This window comes from Aegilops tauschii, chromosome 1, assembly GCF_002575655.3.
Source record: "Aegilops tauschii subsp. strangulata cultivar AL8/78 chromosome 1, Aet v6.0, whole genome shotgun sequence".
NCBI classification, from domain to species: Eukaryota; Viridiplantae; Streptophyta; class Magnoliopsida; order Poales; family Poaceae; genus Aegilops; species Aegilops tauschii.
The window spans coordinates 120,085,128-120,106,524 of NC_053035.3; the positions used below are offsets into that span (position 1 = coordinate 120,085,128).

General features: G+C 46.0%; 3 protein-coding genes across 4 annotated transcripts; 1 reads left to right on the forward strand and 2 right to left on the reverse strand.

Annotated features, from left to right (window-relative positions):
• Positions 1 to 230: 230 nt before the first annotated feature.
• LOC109771876 (uncharacterized) lies at positions 231 to 4,569 on the reverse strand. Its single transcript, XM_040400108.3, has one exon. It carries the CDS (start codon positions 1,452 to 1,454, stop codon positions 606 to 608), a length of 849 nt encoding a protein of 282 aa, XP_040256042.1. The 5' UTR covers positions 1,455 to 4,569; the 3' UTR covers positions 231 to 605.
• A 6,206-nt stretch (positions 4,570 to 10,775) lies between these two features.
• LOC109771890 (uncharacterized) lies at positions 10,776 to 15,282 on the reverse strand. 2 transcript variants are annotated; one of them, XM_020330580.4, is made up of 7 exons: positions 15,002 to 15,282; positions 14,827 to 14,885; positions 14,656 to 14,719; positions 14,333 to 14,536; positions 11,893 to 11,964; positions 11,227 to 11,387; positions 10,776 to 11,140 (listed from the first exon to the last, which is right to left on the reverse strand). In XM_020330580.4, the coding sequence occupies exons 1-7, from the start codon at positions 15,134 to 15,136 to the stop codon at positions 11,023 to 11,025; spliced, it is 813 nt and encodes a 270-aa protein (XP_020186169.1). In that variant the 5' UTR covers positions 15,137 to 15,282; the 3' UTR covers positions 10,776 to 11,022. The 2 variants fall into 2 exon arrangements, with proteins under 2 accessions (XP_020186169.1, XP_040256049.1); XM_040400115.3 differs by lacking the exon at positions 15,002 to 15,282 and having other exon boundaries at positions 14,656 to 14,724; positions 14,827 to 14,867.
• On the forward strand, positions 15,263 to 20,980 carry LOC109771891 (uncharacterized). Its single transcript, XM_020330581.3, has 4 exons — positions 15,263 to 15,433; positions 15,524 to 15,615; positions 15,716 to 15,806; positions 20,692 to 20,980. Exons 1-4 carry the CDS (start codon positions 15,405 to 15,407, stop codon positions 20,720 to 20,722), a joined length of 243 nt encoding a protein of 80 aa, XP_020186170.1. The 5' UTR covers positions 15,263 to 15,404; the 3' UTR covers positions 20,723 to 20,980.
• Positions 20,981 to 21,397: the final 417 nt, after the last annotated feature.

Genomic DNA, 21,397 nt, shown 5'->3' on the forward strand with positions numbered 1-21,397 from the left:
TGACCAACGACTAACAAACGGACTGCGTTCATCTAATAAGGACCAGACGCGGGCCATGTTATTGTTCCAAAACGGAGAGCATATTATGTAATACAAAGAAGAATGCAACCTTACGCATGAATCTGTAGGAAGATGGATTGCGCATATTTCAGTAGCATATAGGCCCAAATGAATATCCACATCTTAAAACACAAAATATTGGAAGTGAAGCTTGCCTAAAGAGATCGCACTATACAAGATCAGCGTGTAGTTCAAAAAAGGCACACTAAAGTTAGGATGTACAGGCGTGCAATAATAAGTTTACAAATGTAACGGAACACAAATGTAACGGAACACGTGTGGTGATTAACACTGAATATAGAGGAATTGACATCATTAATTATAAAATATATCAACAAACTTTAATTATAAAATATATGAACAATTTATAGTACAATGTAAGAAAAATTCAAGTCATCAATCTAGAATTTTGATTTGTCAGCTAATATCTACAACCTACTTACTTCAATACTTGACCTGTGAGACATCTAATCTACACAAACTATGGATTTGCTAATTCTCACTTGACTAAGTATTTTCATATTCGATTGTGACTCAACAAATTCTCAGCCCATGGCCACCTTTGAATTGAACACGGGTACGAAGATGATCGTCGGCCGGTGGATTATGACATGCGGCGTTACTGGCACCAAAAATACTGGAGCCGCATGGTACACCGGATTACTCTGCTCTACCGGCCGGAACGCCACTGCATGGGGTGGTGTTTGTTGGGTAGCTCTGGCTGCTGATGTCGACGTGGTGGTGATCAAAGAAGCCGTGTCATCTGTCGAGTCCGCCGTCAACGAAGGCGACGACGCTATCCGCCGTGCGAGAGCAGGGGCGAGCGGCGGCTTGGAGGGCTTCGTGCCAGCCATCGAGGTCTCGCACAACGGATTCGGCGACATCGTGATCCGCGGCACGAGAGAGGGAGCGGGAGCGGCCAGGCCCTGGGATGGCCGCCCGTCGACGTCGGCCGGCTTCGCCGGCAACAGAGCCGGCGACGTCGCGCTACGCCGCATGGGAGCTGGTTTTCGGACGGCATGGGAGGCCGGCGACGGGGCGGCGGCGTCGCGGAACAGGTAGACCCGGAACCGGCGCCTGTTCTGGTCGTTGAACAGCCGGGCCTGCAGGTCCCGGTAGAGCAAGATGTCCAGCATGTCCCGCAGGTCCTCGTCCGTGTCCACGTCGCAGAGCGAGTCCAGCCCCTCGCCGGAGTAGCAGTACTTGACGGAGAAGTCGGAGAAGCCCGCGCGCGCCGCCAGCAGGTCGCGGAAGCCCTTCGTCGAGACGGACGAGAGGACGTTGAGGAGCAGGTGCTCGCCGCCGACGTACCTCGGCGGCCGACCCTCGGCGCGCTCGATGCTCCCGCCGTAGCTAACCATCAGCTTCACGCGGCGCTGCTTGTCGGCTGCCATGCTCGGTGCGCGGCGTCGCCGATCTTCTCTCGAACGGGATTCCGATGATCCAGTGGGTGGAGGCAGACTGGAGGGGGTCGTAGTATGGTGCACGGGGAAAGCCACGCTACTGCCGTCGACGCAGTTATATAGGTTGAGCTTTGCCCCCTTCGAACGAGAGCCGGACCCGGACTCATGACCGAACAAGATACTATGTTAGAATCGGAACCGGCCAAAGCGAGGCGACGGCCTTTTGCCGTCCGATGCTTCAGGATCACGATGGAGCAAATCGTGTGCCAGCGTTTCCACCCATGGTAGCCTGGTTCGCGGGTCGATGGTGCGATCCCCGTCCCGGGGTCGATTGACCCCAATCGAGGGTCGGGGACGACGGCGGGTCGAGCTGGATCGATTGCCGGATCACGACCCCGATCGATAGATGCTGACCCAGATTGATACGCAGGATTGCCACAAACATGTAAGAGTTCATGGGGAATTGATGCTTACCAGGCAATCGCAATACAAAATACTGAACTCCGCCGGCCTTCCGGAGTCCGACCTTCCGGTATCCGCTGCTCGCCTGCCGAAATTCAAGTTGTCCACTGCCGTATGAGGCATCTCCCGTCCCGCAACCGCGCCACCGCCTTGGTACGACCTCGCCGAACTGATGGATATGGGTGCGAAGGGCAAACAGGAGAGCGTGGAGCAATGGAGGCTGACGGTGGAAGGCCTGGAGCTTGATCCATGCCGGACTGGTGGTTTGAAGATGAACCGATAAAGAGGAGATTTGGGGATCGAAATTGCTATGCATACGATACTTTTTCGTCGGACACCTGTACGACCAGACTGTAAAAATTGTTGCATGGTGTGGCCCACAAACTAAATTATCTTGGGTTGTCTCTAATCGTATGAGCGTTCGATCGTGCGTATAGGAGGACTCTTTGGGGATAGTTGTGCGACCAAACGCTTCGTGGGAAAGTAATAATTGCAAATGAGAAAATCACGCCATGAGGGTTGATGTGTGGCCGCATTTGTTAATCTTTTTTATTTTTATTTTCTGAAGTATCAGACAGGATTATTTTCCTTCCTTGCAATATGTTGGGAAATAGCACTACCATCGTTACATGACTTAAGACCATGACCTACAGTACCACATTTTATGGAACTTCTAGTGGCAGCGTGTGTGCTCGCGCACGTGCGTGTGTTGCGCCTAGTGCTTTAAACAAAAACCCCTCATTGTAAGAGTCGGGACCAGCCATCAATGCTTGACAATACATCACAAACATATCCCAAAGTTCTTTTATTTTCAAAAAACACATACACAAACGCATGGACGCACACCATATCTTTTTTCAGGATGGCTACCTAAATACAACCATAATATTAGGTGGTACATTCAAATAGCATCATGCCGCGGAGCGTCACGGGCACATCCGCAATGATCAATGAGACATCTGGCTCACGAGTTTGCTGCTCTTGCTAGACGAGAGGACGGGGAGCAACTACAATAGAAGCTGAGCTTGTGATGCAAAAATAGAAAAACAGTTATGGACCTATGGATTGGAGATGGAAGGCACAGATTCTGGTGAGGGATCCCACGCCCCTGAAGTGTACATTTTACAGAAACCCCCCACTTAAGAGTAGATATAAAACCAAACTTTTGTAGTGAACACCTCAAGTCTCTCTCAAATCAGCAGCGTTGATGCCCCATCTTTGTACATATCTGTTTATGTGGACAATCTTGGCTTCTACTACTACATCAGCTATAAAAAAATGCAATACCTACCATAAAATATTTGAGTGCATGAGATAATTCAGCCATTCCCTTCAAGCATTACTAAGCATACCTCTAAAATTGGATAATCCATGTACATTTCCAGAAACACAACATAACAGACTTTTCAGTACATGTCAAGTGATATGACCGGCAAAATCATGAGAGGATCATTTTCAGTATATGACCGGCAAGACTGAGTATTGTAAACTAAAATGATCACCACTCAACAAGCATTACTATTAATAATTTCAACAGACTTTTGCCTCCAGTTCTAGTGCTTCCAAATGGTACATGGCAGAAAAGTTGGACCCCTCGGTCTTCAGTAATAGTGCTTCCTGTAACGTGCCTCAGACGAAAAAGATTAGGACGAGGGTCTCCAGACCGCTTTATGGGAGGATGGGTCCAAATATTGCTCAAGAACATGCAAGGAAGTTGCAAACATGCTGGTTAACATCTTCAAACATCAATTTTTAAGAGCAAGGCAATTATTTCAATCATCATGTAAGGACTTGAGCAAGATGAAAAATAAAACTGAAACCCTCATTACCTAATGCAAACCAATTATTCAGAACAAGAAGATACTTTGGGTCTGACATTATCCTACACTCACACTGGAAAAGCACCCATTGTTTTTCCACATAAACAACCTTCTCAACATCAGAAGCCCACAGATACTCTCCGGAGCAGTGTGAGAAAGACAAACTTTATCTTATGAAGATTTTATCGGTTAAGTTGCCACGAACAGGGACACATCCCTGCAAACTGAAAATCAAGTACTTGCAGTTCATAAGAGCATGGTTACAACCTCCACTAACCCCATCCCGGCACTAAACAAGTCATCACATTTTAGAAAATGGTCCAGTGTGATAGCCGGTTCATAATTGCTACTCAACTACATTACCCAGTAACACAATCCAGCCAGTGAGCAGTTCACCCAATTTTGAACAAGGTACCCTGTGATAGCAAGTTCATAATCACTTGAAATTATAGACTAAATATGCAACAAAATTGGTTCTATGGGAAAACACCAATTACCTACAAGTCCATTCGGATATTGCCTCCACACACATGTCTGGTGCACAGGAATCCCGAATCACAGTGATGTCTTCCAGTAGCATGCAGCAGTGCGAGAATTCATCATTCGTCCATGTTGTGACGCAACTTGGTAGCATCTTCATGTGTAATTTAATGAGGACGATGTCTTTCCACTGTTCAGATCAGCCAAGCGCAACCACACCTGTGTATTTTCCAGCGGCTCCAAATCCACACCGGCAACTCGGCGACAGAGTGCCTCTGCATATCTCTTTAATTCAGCCGACAGTGCCGACACAAGACATGCAGAAATCCTGTGCACAAATATATGCTTCACTTAGATGACCTAGATCCGGGAATCCACCTAGGGAGAATTGCTGGTTTGCGATGCTATTCAGGTTAATCATATGCATAATCTAAATGGTCAGCATGACAGCACAATGCAACACAATGGTATGTATCTTGCTCCTCGAACAAAATTAACAAATACTTGCTTCATGTTACTTTATGTAATATATGCAGGACATCTGTCGTATTTCACAAGGATAAGATTTTTTTGGGCCTGCTAGTTGAAATATTATGAAACTGAATTGCATAACAGTGTTGCAAGCAAAATACAAGGAGCAAAAGCCTTTGAACTGCTATCTTCAGGACTCAAAACAAAATTAGGACATCTAATTTTCCACTTGAAACTCATCTCTTGTCCTATGATCCAATATAAACTAACGCCCTTACTTTTTTGGGGGGGAAATCTACCTAATTATTACACTGTAAAAAAACTCCACCGGATTATACAGCAAGTTAAAGCAGTTTATACCATCTTGGTGTTACTGACCAATAAATACATCAAGAAATCCAATTCTCTCTGCAATGCCTTGTAATTTGTATGGACTAAGACAACTCGTGCCTGAACAGATCTTGGCGCGTGAAAGATTTTGATGCATGGATAAGCCACAGTTGAAGTCCAACACAGAAAAAGAAATAGTGGCTGAGTACTGCACAGGAACATATGTTTTCAGATAAAGACCAAGATCAGTTGGATCTGATTGAAACTATTATAACAGATTCAACAAGAACATGTACGAGAAAATACAGTAACAAAATAGAGATGTAGTATAAATCGACTAGCTCATAATGCTTTAACAAAAATTATGAAGAATGAACACCGTGGCGGCGATTTCTAGGTTCGCACCAGTGGTTGGTCTGGAAGAAGGCGAGGAGCGTTTCGAGCTACTGCTAGATCTTGAGAGGAGGAGGTAGGGAGCACGCCCACGAGTAGATCCTAGGGCCTGTGAGGGCGAGGAGACGACGATCCCACCACCGGCTTGCCGTACGCCGATGAGCTTCCATTTATTCCGCCTCAAACTAGGCCACGGGAGCCGTCGAAGCGGAGGTGGAACGGCACCACGACTGGGCGTCGTGACCCAGCTTGGCTCTGGATCTAAACGAATGCCGCCGCCCGGGAATTCTTGGATCTGCGCTGCCGCCACGGCCGGAGGGGAATCGGTTTTTGGACGAGGAGGACATCGGGCGGAAATTAACTAGGAAGGAGGGACGTTTTTGCACATAAACATGTAATTTTGCGGCTGAAGCACCTCTGCCATCCATCTCCAATTCAGCGGTCTAGAACTGGTTTTTCTATTTTTGCATCACAAGCCCAACTTCTATTGTAGTTGCTCCCTGTTCTTTCCCCTCTGCACGACATTGATTTGCACAGAGCTGAAGCTTTGGCTGGCGTTTTTTATTTCACTGACGACGGAAAACCACTCAGAGCGATTTGGCTTGTTATGCTCTAGCTCTTTTGCAATCAAGGCACAGTCAGTTTCAATGATTAGCGAACAATGATACAGGGTCAATAGCAACCAGAGTCCAATCTTTTTGTTCTCGAACACGCACGAGTGTGCATACTATGTATTAAAGGGGAGAAAAGGGGGGAAGAGCCCCTCCACGTTGATGGTTACATAATGTTACAAACGCACCCCAACTCCACCGTTAACACATGACTCTACAGACTTGTTGCTCTACCCACCGACAACGCCACCAGGAAATCATCTAAGTGATCACTAATCAAGCCCGCTGACCTCCAAGCTTGGCCCTCGCTAGCTATACTACGCGTTACAAGATCAGCCGATGGAGACTTCCCATCGAACACGATACTGTTGCGGTGCTTCCAGAGGTCCCACAAGACGAGGATCGATAGCGCCCGAAGATCTTTCTTTCGGAAGTGGCTTCCCTCTCTGTCTCTGCACCAATCCGCCAAAGAAGACCCATCCGGAGGGATCCAATCCGGCTTCCCTAGGGCTCGAAAAACATTGCTCCACACCTCCTTGGCAAGGACACATTGGAGCATGATGTGTAACATGCTTTCCTCATCTTGGTCACAGAACGGGCATCGGCCTTGGTGGTCCAGTCCTCTCCGTGCTAGGCGGTCCGAGGTCCAGCATCTGTTCCGCAATGCAAGCCAGGTGAAGAAACGGCACCGCAACGGGGCCTTGTTTGTCCACGTGAACTTGGCGGTCGGTGCGACCGTTCTGCCCCAGAACCGAGTAGCATAAGCAAAACGCGTTGAAAACTGACCAGTCTTGTCCCAGGACCAACGATGAATGTCTTTAGAGTGCACATCAAGCTGGATGTTTTGAAGCCGGTCCCAGAGGTGGAAATATTCATGCAAAACTTGGTCAGTAACTTCAGGCCCAATATCCTGTCTCTTCCACTGATCTGCAGACGATCATTTTTTTCACTCACAGAGACAAACACCAGACCTTTGTGGTCTCATGCGACACCACAAGCCAACTGTTTTCAGTTTTTGACAGAAGCGATGCATCAGTGTTCAGTTTTACTATACCCACAGGCAGCTGGGGCTGCATGCATCACTCCGATGCAGAGGCCGGAGGTAATCTTCCTTTTCTAAAAAAAACCACAGGCAGCTTCTCCCATTACAACATGGACGAAGAAAAATAATTCCATAACACTACAAAGTTTTTTAAAGACTTGTACACGAAAGACATTGGTGTGGAACCCCATGAGCTAATTGAGTTGACCCCAAAATCAATACGAGATTAGTTGAATGCCAGGTTGATAAAAAAGTTCACCACCCAGGAGGTGAGCGATGCCCTCTTCCAGATTGGGCCTCTGAAAGTACCCGATACATACATACTGTTTCTCGTCCCGGTTTTTTTCCAAAGGAATTGGGATTTTCTAAAGGATGACGTGGTGGCTGCAATGTTACACTTTTTTGATAATGGGTTGCTCCCGGAAGGTATAAACAATATAGTTATAGTCCTAATACCTAAAGGAAACAATCCCCGATGCTTGAAAGATTTTCGGCCTATAAGTCTGTGCAACGTGACCTTTATTCGATGACATCATCTCAGAGACACAAAGTGCCTTCGTCCCAGGTAGAATGATTACAGCCAACGCGATTATTGCGTTCGAATGCTTCCATAAGATCCAACATAGCAGAAACCCACACGTCACCCATTGTGCCTACAAACTTGACCTAGCAAAGGCATATGATAGAGTCAACTGGAAGTACCTGGAGGAGGCCCTTGAGAGAATTGGCTTTCGCCAGAAGTGGATAAACTGGGTCATGGAATGTGTTACCTTAGTGAGGTTCTCGATGAAGTGTAATGGGGAGCAACTGGATTTCTTCAGACCGACTAGAGGGCTCTGATAGTGTGACCCTCTCAACCCGTATTTGTTTTTGTTTGTTGTAGATGATTTGGTTAAATTGCTCAATAAGGAGGTTGCAGGGGGGAAGGATCACACCAATTAAAATCGCAAGGAACAACCCTGGTATATCAAATTTGTTGTTTGTGGATGATAGTATTTTTTTCAGGGCCTCGTTGGACAGAGCGGTTGCTGTTAAGAAGGTTTTGAATACTTTCTAGGAATGCACGGGGCAACTCCTTAGTTCAAGTATATGCCCATTTCTCTTCAGTGATCAATGCCCGAAGCAGGTGAGAACAAACATTAAAGGGGTGTTGGAAGTGGAAATTACTACTTTTGAGAGCAAATACAAGGGTTTACCGACACCGGAAGGAAGGATGAAGGATGAGAACTTCCAATCAGTTATGGACAAACTTGGGAAAGGTGCAACAATTGGAACGAGAGATTTATGTCCTATGCTGCAAAAGAGGTCCATGTCAAATCGCTAGTCCAAGCACTCCCTTCTTTCACCATGGGAGTGTTCCTGCTCTCGAAAGGCTTCTGAGAAGTATCAAAGAATGATATGTTATTTTTGGTGGGGAGATGAAGGACATAGAAAGGTGCACTGGATGTCTTGGGAGCGCATGACCAACCAAAACGAGCAGGGGGCAGGCTCAGAGACCTGCATTTATTCAACTTGGCATTGCTTGCCAAGCAAGGTGGGATGCTCATTCAAAACCCAAACAGTATGTGTGCAAGAGTTCTCGAAGCAAAATATTTCCCAAAGGGTGACCTCCTTAGTACGATGTTTCCCTTGGATGCATCGCCGGCTTGGAGAGCAATTGAACACAAGCTCGGACTACTTAAGAAAGGTCTCATTTGGAGAGTTGGAAACGGTAAATGGTTTGAGAACAACAAACTTCATTAGAAGATGCAGACTTTGTTGGGTTAATCATCTTATTAATACGGAGAAAAAAGAGTGGGACAGAGAGCTGATTGGGAATTTTCTTTACCCCTTTAAAGCGGAGGAGATCTATAAGATTAAAATTCCTTCAGTCGAGGTGGAGGATTGCATCGCCTAGCATCATGAGAAAAATGACGTGTTCACTGTCTGGAGTGCACACAAGCTTGCGGCAACTCTAAACCGCAACACATCGGTGGGAGCCTCAAACTCGTCTAGTGCTACTGGGAACAGAAGCATATGGGATGCTATTTGGAAATTGGATGTCCCTGAGAGAAGCAAGATTTTCAGTTGGAGGGTTGCGACAAGCAATTTGGCAACAAAAAGAAATAAGTGAAGACGCACAATCGTTCATGACAGTGTGTGTGACATATGTGGGAACGGAGATGAGGATGAATTTCATGCAGTCATCTCTTGTACCAAAAGTAAGGCGCTAAGATTTGCTATGAGGAAAGTTTGGGGACTACCGGATGAAAAGGAATTTTTTTCATACAGGGACAAACTGACTTCAAATTCTACTGGACAAAAAAAATATCAGAGATGAGAAGAAGAATACTTTTGCTGATGTGGAGAGCCTGGTTCCTCCGGGACAGCTATGTGCACCATGACGGCAAGGAATCAATCTCGCCATCGGCACTATTCTTGGTCAGGTATGAAGAGGAAATGAAAAACCTATCTCTATCGGACATTGGGAATAAGGGCAAAAGGAGCTGGTCTCTATCGGCCGCAGCACCCACATGATGCACACCATATCTTTATAAGCACCTCTGAGGTACTGAGCGGACATATTTTGAGATTGAAAAAATCGCTATAGAAGTCTCGTAGTTGATGGGCTCGACATACAGCTGAAAAGATAGTGTGACATCCCGACTTAATAGGAATGAAAGACTACCCATGTCAGTAAGGTGCACCTTCTTTTGCGGTATCCCATCCAAAAGGAACCTCAAAAGTAAGTGTGTTTACCTTGGAGCTATTTGAGAATGGGTGATCAATTATGAATTTAATCCCGGGTGGGCATGAGTGAGCATAAAATGTGCAAGAAAGACTATTATTGATATATGGGTCAGTTTAAATCTCAGACGCAACGACCAGGAACCGATGAATTTGACTGGGGTGTTATAGATAGCAGACTGAAATGAGTTCAAGAAAATGTGACCACCCATACCAAGTTTAGGACTTGAACTTGGGCAAGTTCACCTCAAAGAACCTAGACCTGTGAGCTCTCAATTCGCAACATACCCCAAAGCTTGGTAAGCCTTTTTTTTAACAGGGGGAGGGACTGGAAGATCCTCGAAGCGGGCATAAAAATATCAAAAGAGTTACAATACTGCACAACGGACCCCAAAAAAAATAATTTTTTTAACATGGTCCTCCCTTTATGCAACCAGGGCCCAAATGATACAACAAAAGCGTAACTGAGTCCTGATGCTCCTGGCAACCTCGCCGGAGATGTTTTTGCCACCATCTTCAGCCAAATCATTGACATCTTCCAAATGGTGGTTGGGGCTGTGATGAACTTGGCCCTGGGAGAGAGAGCTGGGCCGTGGAGGTGGTCGAGCATGGGAGCTCGGTGGAGAAGAGGAGATGTTACATGTGCTGGTGCTCCTCGTCGCCATGGGGTATGGCGTGGTGCGATCGACGTCGGGAGGGGACATCGGCGCCGGCACCAGGTTGCCAGGCTCGTGCGAGTAGCTAGTGTGCTGACGATCCAACGAGTAGAAAACTATCCTGCCGCAGATGTTTTTTTCCCATAAATAAGAACCAAGTTTGACGATAGGCCTTAATTGACACAATCTCGAACATACACATTTGATCAAAACTTTTAATATGTATACGTCACAAAAAAATATTATGCAAATTCTTTTACCCTCAATGCAGGTCATGCTATATCCAAGCAACTTCACTATTTGATCTAAGAAGGCTAGTATTTCAGTTCAATTATTTCTGGTGCATCCAATCCATGCTGAGAATTCACTCTGTTACATTAATACATTATTATGTGACTTGGATTGCAGAAAACAAGCAAATCCATATAGTATGTGTCATCTGTCAGAGAAAAAACTGCCCCTCGTGCAGGAAAGAAAGGGGGGGAAAAGGGCGAAACAGCCTAGAAACCACAACGAAACAAAATTTCTCCAGCCTAAAATGGCCAATGTTTAAGAAGCCTTTTAATCTCATTTCTCATCTAACAAGATGGAGGCACACGCTGTTAGCGATGACAACTCTTCCTGCGTTGCAGCTCCAAAGCCCTGCCATCTTATCCTACCCAGGCGATCAATCAGGTATATGTACCTGCAGTACCAGATTTGAACAACATTGTCATAACCAGAACCTCTGCTTCTAGTTTACTGAATGTCTAAAGGGGAGGGAAACATTACCCGGTAAGAAGGTTTACAATTTGAAGCTCCTTCCTAAAGTCATAGTGGTCTCCAAAGGCATAGACGGCATGTCTTTGTGGATTGTCCGATTTCCTCATCGTCTTCAGGAATGCACGCCTCACGGGACTTGATGATAACAGCCATGAATCTATAAATGAGACCTGGAACATAGTGTTTTCCTTTCAGCTAGCAGCCTGGCATGATGCAAGGCATTTTTACTCAGCCCATCAGAAGCTCTTAACTTAATTATCGCCAAAGAATTATATACCATCAATACTTATTTTCAAATGACAAGTCTTCTAGCAGACACCATGATGCAAGAATGTAAAATGACTACATGAGCGCATCCGACTCCAGAAAACAGAGACTAAATCACAATAAAGGAAGTAAAGTAATGAACATTGCAGACGATATAACATATTTCCACACGCTTACACGAACAAAAAGAGAAATGACATACTTGCTGTTCAAGACCATTCCAAAGGAAAGGATGAATAATTTCGCTCAATTCACAAGGTGTTACATACACATTTGAAGGAAGTTCTAGAAAAAACAAATACAGCACCATGTAGATTGAAAAAAAAGGTAAATGGTAATTTGCATGGCTTTACATCACAAACATACTTTGCACTGTGTAAAAAACTGAGAATAATTACGTAAGAATACCTCATACGCTTCAACTTTTCCAGTAGCACCAAATGCATCAAGAAAAGGTAGACTCCACGACTCTGCCATTTTCTGTTGAACAAAAGAAAATCTAATCAGCTACTGAGCCACTCCATTGGACATCCCTCCTTGAAGAGCATATATCCAAGTTGAAAATTAAAAATATGAAACCAAAGCTCAGTATGGCAAGTAAGAATTCTATACTTGTGGGTAATGACTTAACCGTAAATAGGAAGTTAGAGTTATGGAGACAAACCTTGGAATCGAAAGGGTTTAAGCTTAGTAGAACTAAAACCGAGTACATGATGTGCGGTTTCAGTACTACTAGGTGTGAGGAGGAGGAGGTTAGCCTTGATGGGCAGGTGGTACCTCAGAAGGACACCTTTCGATATTTGGGGTCAATGCTGCAGGAGGATGGGGGTATTGATGAAGATGTGAACCATCGAATCAAAGCCGGATGGATGAAGTGGCGCCAAGCTTCTGGCATTCTCTGTGACAAGAGAGTGCCACAAAAGCTAAAAGGCAAGTTCTACAGGACGGCGGTTCAACCCGCAATGTTGTATGGCGCTGAGTGTTGGCCAACTAAAAGGCGACATGTTCAACAGTTAGGTGTGGCGGAGATGCGTATGTTGAGATGGATGTGTGGCCACACGAGGAAGGATCGAGTCCGGAATGATGATATACGAGATAGAGTTGGTGTAGCACCAATTGAAGAGAAGCTTGTCCAACATCGTCTGAGATGGTTTGGGCATATTCAGCGCAGGCCTCCAGAAGCTCCAGTGCATAGCGGACAACTAAAGCGTGCGGAGAATATCAAGAGAGGTCGGGGTAGACCGAATTTGACATGGGAGGAGTCAGTTAAGAGAGATCTGAAGGATTGGAGTATCACCAGAGAACTAGCTATGGACAGGGGTGCGTGCTATCCATGTGCCAGAGCCATGAGTTGGTCGCGAGATCTTATGGGTTTCACCTCTAGCCTACCCCAACTTGTTTGGGACTAAAGGCTTTGTTGTTGTTGTTGGGTAATGACTTAACCGTTGATGAATTTGCGTTAAATGCATACATATACTTGTTTTTGTGCACCTGCCCATAATTCATCTAGGAGTAACTTAATGTTGCCATCTGTATTTTGTGAACTTGACATGGTAATTTGTAACAATGGATACACGTAACAGAGAGAAATGTGAGGCTACACATTTTTGCAGCTTGGTGAGTGGTGACCATGCACATAATAGTGGATTTTTGTTGGCACATCCTCTTATTCGTACATCTGTTTGGTGGTGCATGTAATGAATATATGCAAGACAAATGGATGCAACTTTTGGAAATATTCCACAAAGGAGTTGAATGGTGTGATTTCCATACTGCATTAAGCCCCGGGTAAAGGAGGAGGGTTGTGATAGGCTTGGCGAGCCAACGTAAAAACTAGCCAGTCCCATGGGTATGAAACCCATTTGAGCGAGAGTAGTACTAGGATGGGTGACCTCCTGGGAAGTCCTCGTGAAAGGGTTTCATATCTAAGGGTTGTGATAGGCTTGGCGAGCCAACGTAAAAGCTAGCCAGTCCTTTGGGTATGAAACCCATTTGGGCGAGAGTAGTACTAGGATGGGTGACCTCCTGGGAAGTCCTCGTGAAATGGTTTCATATCTAGCCTACCCCAACTTGTTTGGGACAAAAGGCTTAGTAAGTAAGTATTAAGCTCAGACATAGTTATCTTACTACCTACAAACTGTTAGTTCCTGATAACAAAATGAACTACCAGTAGTTATCAATACTACTTGAAACAAAGGTTATTCAAAAGAAACATATTTTGAATTTTGGACCAATGAACCTTGTGTGGATTAGTATACACAAACAGAGCCCAAGATACATGATCATAGTCGTAGAAAAGGGAAACGTGTCACTCATCGTTTCAACTTGTTTTAGTTTGGCAGTCCCAGGTGGGCTGGAGTTACACTCTTTCTGGATAAGCTTAAACCTGGCTTGGCTCAGGAAATGCTAGAGGCCCTAGTGAATTATAGTTGAGCTAAAATGTTCTCAGGGTATATGAGCTCATCTACCACAAAACTCGTCAAACCATAAGCAGAGACAAACAACATCGCTTAATTGGCTATTGTCTAAATACATGTTGAATGTATAACATCTGACAGCATTTATCCTTCTAATTTGCATCTGACAAGTGAAAACATGAATGTTATGCACCTCGCATCATTTACTATATTTTTCATTGTCTTTGGAGATGCTTGACTGCAACTAAAAGGCATGTGCTAACTTTGAAGTCACTGTAAACTTCTAATAAAATGTGGGAAACAGTTGAAGCAGTTAATACGGTTATTTCCGACGGTGTCCTAACTTCCAAAGAATTTTTAATTAAATATTTACATATGTAAGTATGGAATATGTAGCAGTACAGCACCGAATGTGCTGCAGCCACTCATACCTGCGAGCTTGCACGAAACGAAAGGCACACCAGTGCCGCATCAGGAACCACCGGCACTGTACCACCAGCCCCATGACTACCGTCTAGCGGTGGAGACGCAACAAGCGGCAGTTGCAATGCTCTGCCAGCAGGGGACTCCAAAGCAAGATTAGGGAACTTCACGGCAGCGACCTCTGGGATAATGGTCTTACTCGCCACCGCAATCTAGACCATTTCAGTCACAATGTGAGGATCCAAATCGCCCATCATACAACCTCACCAACAGTTATTGCTTACTATCCAATTAACATAATTGAGTAGCAAGTTATTGATGCCATATATACCTTGCCGGCGTTCTTACGGATCTCGGAGATGTCCTGGAAGTACCCCCTGCTCATCTCATCAGTACTGCACTAGACCAATCAATCAGAGGTTCAGAACTAAACAATCATACAATGCACTCATACAGCAGAGCAATATAACCAGTAGGAATGATGTGAGGAGAAGAGCCTTACAGCCTGGCCTTCGCCTTTGCCTTCTTCTCCGCATCCTCGGCGGTCTCCTTGCTCCACGTCTGATCATCCGCTCATCCCAACATCACGAGAAAACCTAATGACTAAATAAAGCCTCTAATGGATTGCAGTCGCAGGGAGGAGCAGGGGGGCGTAGAGAGCAAACCGAAGCGCCTACCTTGAAGAAATCCAGGAACCCGCGGGCGAACACCGCGCGCGCGGGCTGCGCGCCGCCGCAAATCCTCTCGCCAACGGCGCCTGCGTCGGCGAGGCGGAGAAGCGGCCCCGCCGCTCGCCGCGCCCTCAGCATCATCGCCGCCGCGCCCGATCTAAGCTGGTGAGGAGGACTAGCAGCAAAACCGAAGCGCCGAGCCCTCCTGTGCACGACCTCTTGAAACGTAAACGCAGCTGGAAAACGTATACTTTTTATTTACGTGATCGATGCGGCAATAACGTAATAGCTCTATGCCACGGCCGGCGCCATTAGAAGCCGCAGACTCCCAAAACCAGCAGCGCTGAACACAGGAAGCAAAACCCGCTTCCCCTCCGGCTCGATTCGATCCTTCTCCGTCCCCCCGACCATGGCGTCCTCCTCCTCCTCGCAATTCGAGTAAGTACCCGCCTTCCCAGTCTCTCTCTTGATCACCTGTCCAGCGCCGCTCACCGTTCGATCTCATGTACCCGTGTCGTCTCGGAGCAGCGATCCGTCGGCGAGGCGCCCGCCGCCGCCGCAGAGGAAGCCGCCGGTGCTGATGCTGCTCCCGCTCATCTACGCCCCCGTTCTGCCCCTCAGTACGCATCCCCCCTCCCCGTCCCTGCATTCCCGTGCCGTAATTCTTCCTTCGGACCCTATTTGCTAACTAGGGTTGTCTGTCCCCTGCGGGAGAAACAGTCAGGATCGGGCTGCGGCATAACCCGGTGTGGAGGGACCGCCTCTTCTATGGCGTCCTCGCCGGCGCATTCGTGCATGGCACCTACCTCATGTACGTCCTCTGTCCGTGTATTATTCGCTTGTCCTAGCTGTGATTTTTATTTATCTATGATAGGTGAGCACTGCCAGTGCAGTGATTGCTCTCTTGCTGGTTTTGTTAGCTACTCGATATGTATTAGGAGGCTGTCACTTCGACTACATGATGTATGTATGTCAATGCATAATCGTATCGGTGAGACCACTAGGAGAGGTTGTAATGTTGTGAGGATATGACATGGAAGCTGTTAGTGTTCAACCACATGTAGAGTAGTATATAAGCCTAGGATAGCTATGTAATGTGTTATTCTCTGCTTCCTTCAATATAAAATGCTGCCGGCAAATTCAAAATAAAAATAAAAATGCTGCACGTATCCGCATCTGTCGGTTGTAGTAACGTATTTTGATTTTCAGTCTGTCTGGTGCTTGTGAAGAAACCGCATTGTGCACACCATATACATATTTTTTGTTTTGCTTTACAACAACAACAACAACAACAACAACAAAGCCTTTAGTCCCAAACAAGTTGGGGTAGGCTAGAGGTGAAACCCATAAGATCTCGCGACCAACTCATGGCTCTGGCACATGGATAGCACGCACCCCTGTCCATAGCTAGTTCTCTGGTGATACTCCAATCCTTCAGATCTCTCTTAACTGACTCCTCCCATGTCAAATTCCGTCTACCCCGACCTCTCTTGATATTCTCCGCACGCTTTAGTTGTCCGCTATGCACTGGAGCTTCTGGAGGCCTGCGCTGAATATGCCCAAACCATCTCAGACGATGTTGGACAAGCTTCTCTTCAATTGGTGCTACACCAACTCTATCTCGTATATCATCATTCCGGACTCGATCCTTCCTCGTGTGGCCACACATCCATCTCAACATACGCATCTCCGCCACACCTAACTGTTGAACATGTCGCCTTTTAGTTGGCCAACACTCAGCGCCATACAACATTGCGGGTTGAACCGCCGTCCTGTAGAACTTGCCTTTTAGCTTTTGTGGCACTCTCTTGTCACAGAGAATGCCAGAAGCTTGGCGCCACTTCATCCATCCGGCTTTGATTCGATGGTTCACATCTTCATCAATACCCCCATCCCCCTGCAGCATTGACCCCAAATACCGAAAGGTGTCCTTCTGGGGAACCACCTGGCCATCAAGGCTAACCTCCTCCTCCTCACACCTAGTGGTACTGAAACCGCACATAATGTACTTGGTTTTAGTTCTACTAAGCCTAAACCCTTTCGATTCCAAGGTTTGTCTCCATAACTCTAACTTCCTATTTACCCCCGTTCGACTATCATCAACTAGCACCACATCATCCGCAAAGAGCATACACCATAGGATATCTCCTTGTATATCCCTTGTGAACTCATCCATCACCAATCTAAAAAGATAAGGGCTCAAAGCTGACCCCTGATGCAGTCCTATCTTAATCGGGAACTCATCAGTGTCGACATCACTTGTTCGAACACTTGTCACAACATTATCGTACATGTCCTTGATGAGGGTAATGTACTTTGCTGGGACTTTGTGTTTCTCCAAGGCCCACCATATGACATTCCGTGGTATCTTATATAGGCCTTCTCCAAGTCAATGAACACCATATGCAAGTCCTTCTTTTGCTCCCTATATCTCTCCATAAGTTGTCGTACCAAGAAAATGGCTTCCATGGTCGACCTCCCAGGCATGAAACCAAACTGATTTTTGGTCACGCTTGTCATTCTTCTTAAGCGGTGCTCAATGACTCTCCCATAGCTTCATTGTATGGCTCATCAGCTTAATTCCACGGTAATTAGTACAACTTTGAACATCCCCCTTGTTCTTGAAGATTGGTACTAATATACTCCGTCTCCATTCTTCTGGCATCTTGTTTGCCCGAAAAATGAGGTTGAAAAGCTTGGTTAGCCATACTATCGCTATGTCCCCGAGACCTTTCCACACCTCAATGGGGATACAATCAGGGCCCATCACCTTGCCTCCTTTCATCCTTTTTAAAGCCTCCTTGACCTCAGACTCCTGGATTCGCCGCACAAAACGCATGCTGGTCTCATCAAAGGAGTCGTCCAGTTTAATGGTAGAACTCTCATTCTCCCCATTGAACAGCTTGTCGAAGTACTCCCGCCATCTATGCTTAATCTCCTCGTCCTTCACCAAGAGTTGGCCTGCTCCGTCCTTGATGCATTTGACTTGGCCAACATCCCTCGTCTTCCTCTCTCGGATCTTGGCCATCTTATAGATGTCCCTTTCGCCTTCCTTCGTGCCTAACCGTTGGTAGAGGTCCTCATATGCCTGACCCCTTGCTTCACCAACAGCTCGCTTTGCAGCCTTCTTCGCCATCTTGTACTTCTCTATGTTGTCTGCACTCCTATCCAGGTATAGGCGCTGAAGCAATCTTTCTTCTCTTTAATCGCCTTCTGGACATCATCATTCCACCACCAGGTATCCTTATCTTCGCTTCTCCTTCCCCTGGACACTCCAAACTCCTCCGAGGCCACCTTACGAATGCAAGTCACCATCTTCATCCACACATTGTCCGCATCCCCTCCTTCCTCCCAAGGGCCCTCCTTAATGACCCTCTCCTTGAACGCCTGAGCTACCTCCCCCTTGGGCTTCCACCACTTCGTTCTAGCGACTTTGGCACGCTTATCCCACTGGACACGAATCCGAAAGCGGAAGTCAGCAACCACCAGCTTATGTTGGGGTACAACACTCTCTCCAGGTATCACCTTACAGTCTAGGCACGCACGCCTATCTTCTCTTCTTGAGAGGATGAAATCAATCTGGCTAGAGTGTTGGCCACTACTAAAAGTCACCAGATGCGATTCTCTCTTTCTAAAGAGGGTGTTAGCTACAATCATGTTGTAGGCTAGAGCAAAGCTTAAGACATCTTCTCCTTCTTGATTCCTGATGCCATAGCCAAAGCCCCCATGCGCCCCTTCAAAACCTGTGTTAGATGTACCCACGTGGCCATTGAGGTCTCCTCCTATGAAGAGCTTCTCACCAATCGGTACACTCCTAACCATGTCTTCCAGGCCTTCCCAGAACTCCCTCTTGGTGTTCTCATTGTGGCCTACTTGCGGGGCATAGCGCTGATAACATTGAGAACCAAGTCCTCAACTACTAGCTTGACCAGGATAATCCGGTCCCCACGTCTCTTGACGTCTACCACTCCATACTTGAGGCTCTTGTTGATCAAGATGCCTACGCCATTTCTGTTTGCAGCCATCCCCGTGTACCACAGCTTGAAGCCGGTATCCTCCACCTCCTTCGCCTTCTGTCCTCTCCATTTGGTTTCTTGGATGCAAAGGATATCAACACCTCTCCTCACCGCTGCATCAACTAGCTCCCGAAGCTTCCCTGTCAGAGACCCTACGTTCCAGCTACCTAAGCGAATCCTCCTAGGCTCGGCTAGCTTCCTTACCCTTCGCACGCGTCGAGTCAAATGCGAAGACCCTTGCTCATTTTCCACTACATCCGGGCGCCGATGTAGCGCGCCACTAAGGATGCGACGACCCGATCCTCGCTCACTTGCCACCGTATCCGGATCAAGATACGGCGCGCCACCTGGGGGCTGACGGCCCGGCCCTTGCCCATTTCCCACCACACCCGGGTTCCGATGTGGCGCGTCGCTGAGAGGGTTACGCCCCAACGAAAATCTTTTGGGTTTCATCTACATAAGAGTAGCTGAGTTTTTACGTTGGCTCACCAAGCCTATCACAACCCTCCTCCTTTACCCGGGCTTGGGACCGGCTATGTTGAGACAACATAGGCGGAGTTAATTTTTGTTTTGCTTTGACCGTGATTATTGAAAACAAAACAAAAAGATATTTATAGTGTCTTGACCATGATTATAAGAGAAAAAACTTAGAAGATACATGGTGCACAGTGCAAATTTTTAGGTTGCCTTCATCCTAACTGGAAGGGATGTGATTCGATGAACCAACCATGACCGACTGAGCACATGAAGCATGATTTCTCTAATGGAAGTATGGAACATGAGCTCGATAATCTTCTGTTATAGTTTGCTTGATAGGATCATGGTTGCCTTTTGTTATGCTTTCTTCCAAGTTCTGTTAGTGTATGATGTTATGTGTAGTTTCATGACCGCTGCTCAAAAGGTAAGAGTGGCACACACCGGAACTCTCATGGCACTTCAAGTCAAATAAACCGTTATCCTTGATTTCATGAAAGCTTAACAATATTTGATGCGGTATTATAAGGAGTGTCAGAGGTTAACCGTGATCCATGTTAAGACATGGGTGGATGAGTCCACAACTTACCTGTCATTTTTGTTACTTTTAATTTGATGCAGATGAATATATCTTGTAGCACAAGTGATGTTACTGCTGGACTGTGTGCACTTTCCTAATCCATGCTCTTGTTATGAAATGCCCCATATGTAGTTCTACGTGCTAATTTTGGTCTCTGAGTCTCCAATATACCATGCATCTGAAAGAAGAATTTTGGTGTTAAGCTACAGTAGTGGTCATGGTTATTAACATATAATGTTTATTGAATTTGTTTGTGTCTGAAAAAGGCGCCTTCAGCCTTCTTGTGGTTATTGCTTGTGCAAACTTATCTGCGATGGTGTTGCTGGTAGTTACCTCGACTGCACTGGGTCGTTTGACCAATTTGATCATGCACAAATCCAATCCCTGATGTTTGCTGATGCTTTGATTTTTGAACCACTTCCAAACATAGCATTGGAAAACTAGTTGCCCACTTTAACGTACCTGTTAATCTGTTATTCCTTGTATGGAAATGCAGTTCTTTTCTTCTCAAATTTGTCAGGGCCTTTGCCACGTTTTATGAAATGGGTTTTTTCATGTCCGCAAGTTAGGAGACATAGTTTCTTCACGAAGATAAGCTTATGTGGTTCTCATTAATGTTGTTTCAGATCGGAACTGTACGACGTGGAGAGCAAGTGAATCAAGCCTTCCAAAGCTCAAGCTATGAATTTGCGACAGCAATTTGTGACGATTGCAAGTCTACGATTGATGAAGGGGTGACTGGTTTTTCATATTAGCATGTTTGCCCTCTACCTGTTTCTATTAATTTGATTCAAGGTTTGTGTTTGATATGCTGATAGAATGCTTGGGCACACAAAATAATCTTGACTGCCAGAGCAATGCACCTGGCAACACTTGCAAATTCTCTATTGATCTCAGTTATCTATTCCTCCTTAAGGTGTTGGTCTGTTTGTTCTCATGTGTTGCCATTTGTTTTCTCCGGATCAAAATTAGAGAAGAAGCGTAGCACACCTGTAACAGTGCGAAAGGATTTGCATTGAAGGCCAAAGAATTACCATCACACATGCGTAACTTTGAGCTAAAACAAACAGTTTAATCATCTTTTTTTTTCAGGAGCAGTCTGATTGTCTTAGTTACAATTCGTGCTTGATTCTATCGTCAGGGTGCATTATCCTTTTGATGAAATCTATGTAGTATGAACGATATTGTTATCTGACTATCCAGTCCAATCCGTTCTAGCTGGTTATTGGACCTTTCTGATTGTCTAGCTCGTGTATTTTATTATGCTGGCGAAGGCAAAACTTCTAGCCGTTCGTTAATTACCCTCTGTCCTGTCGAGACCAAAGCTGCCGG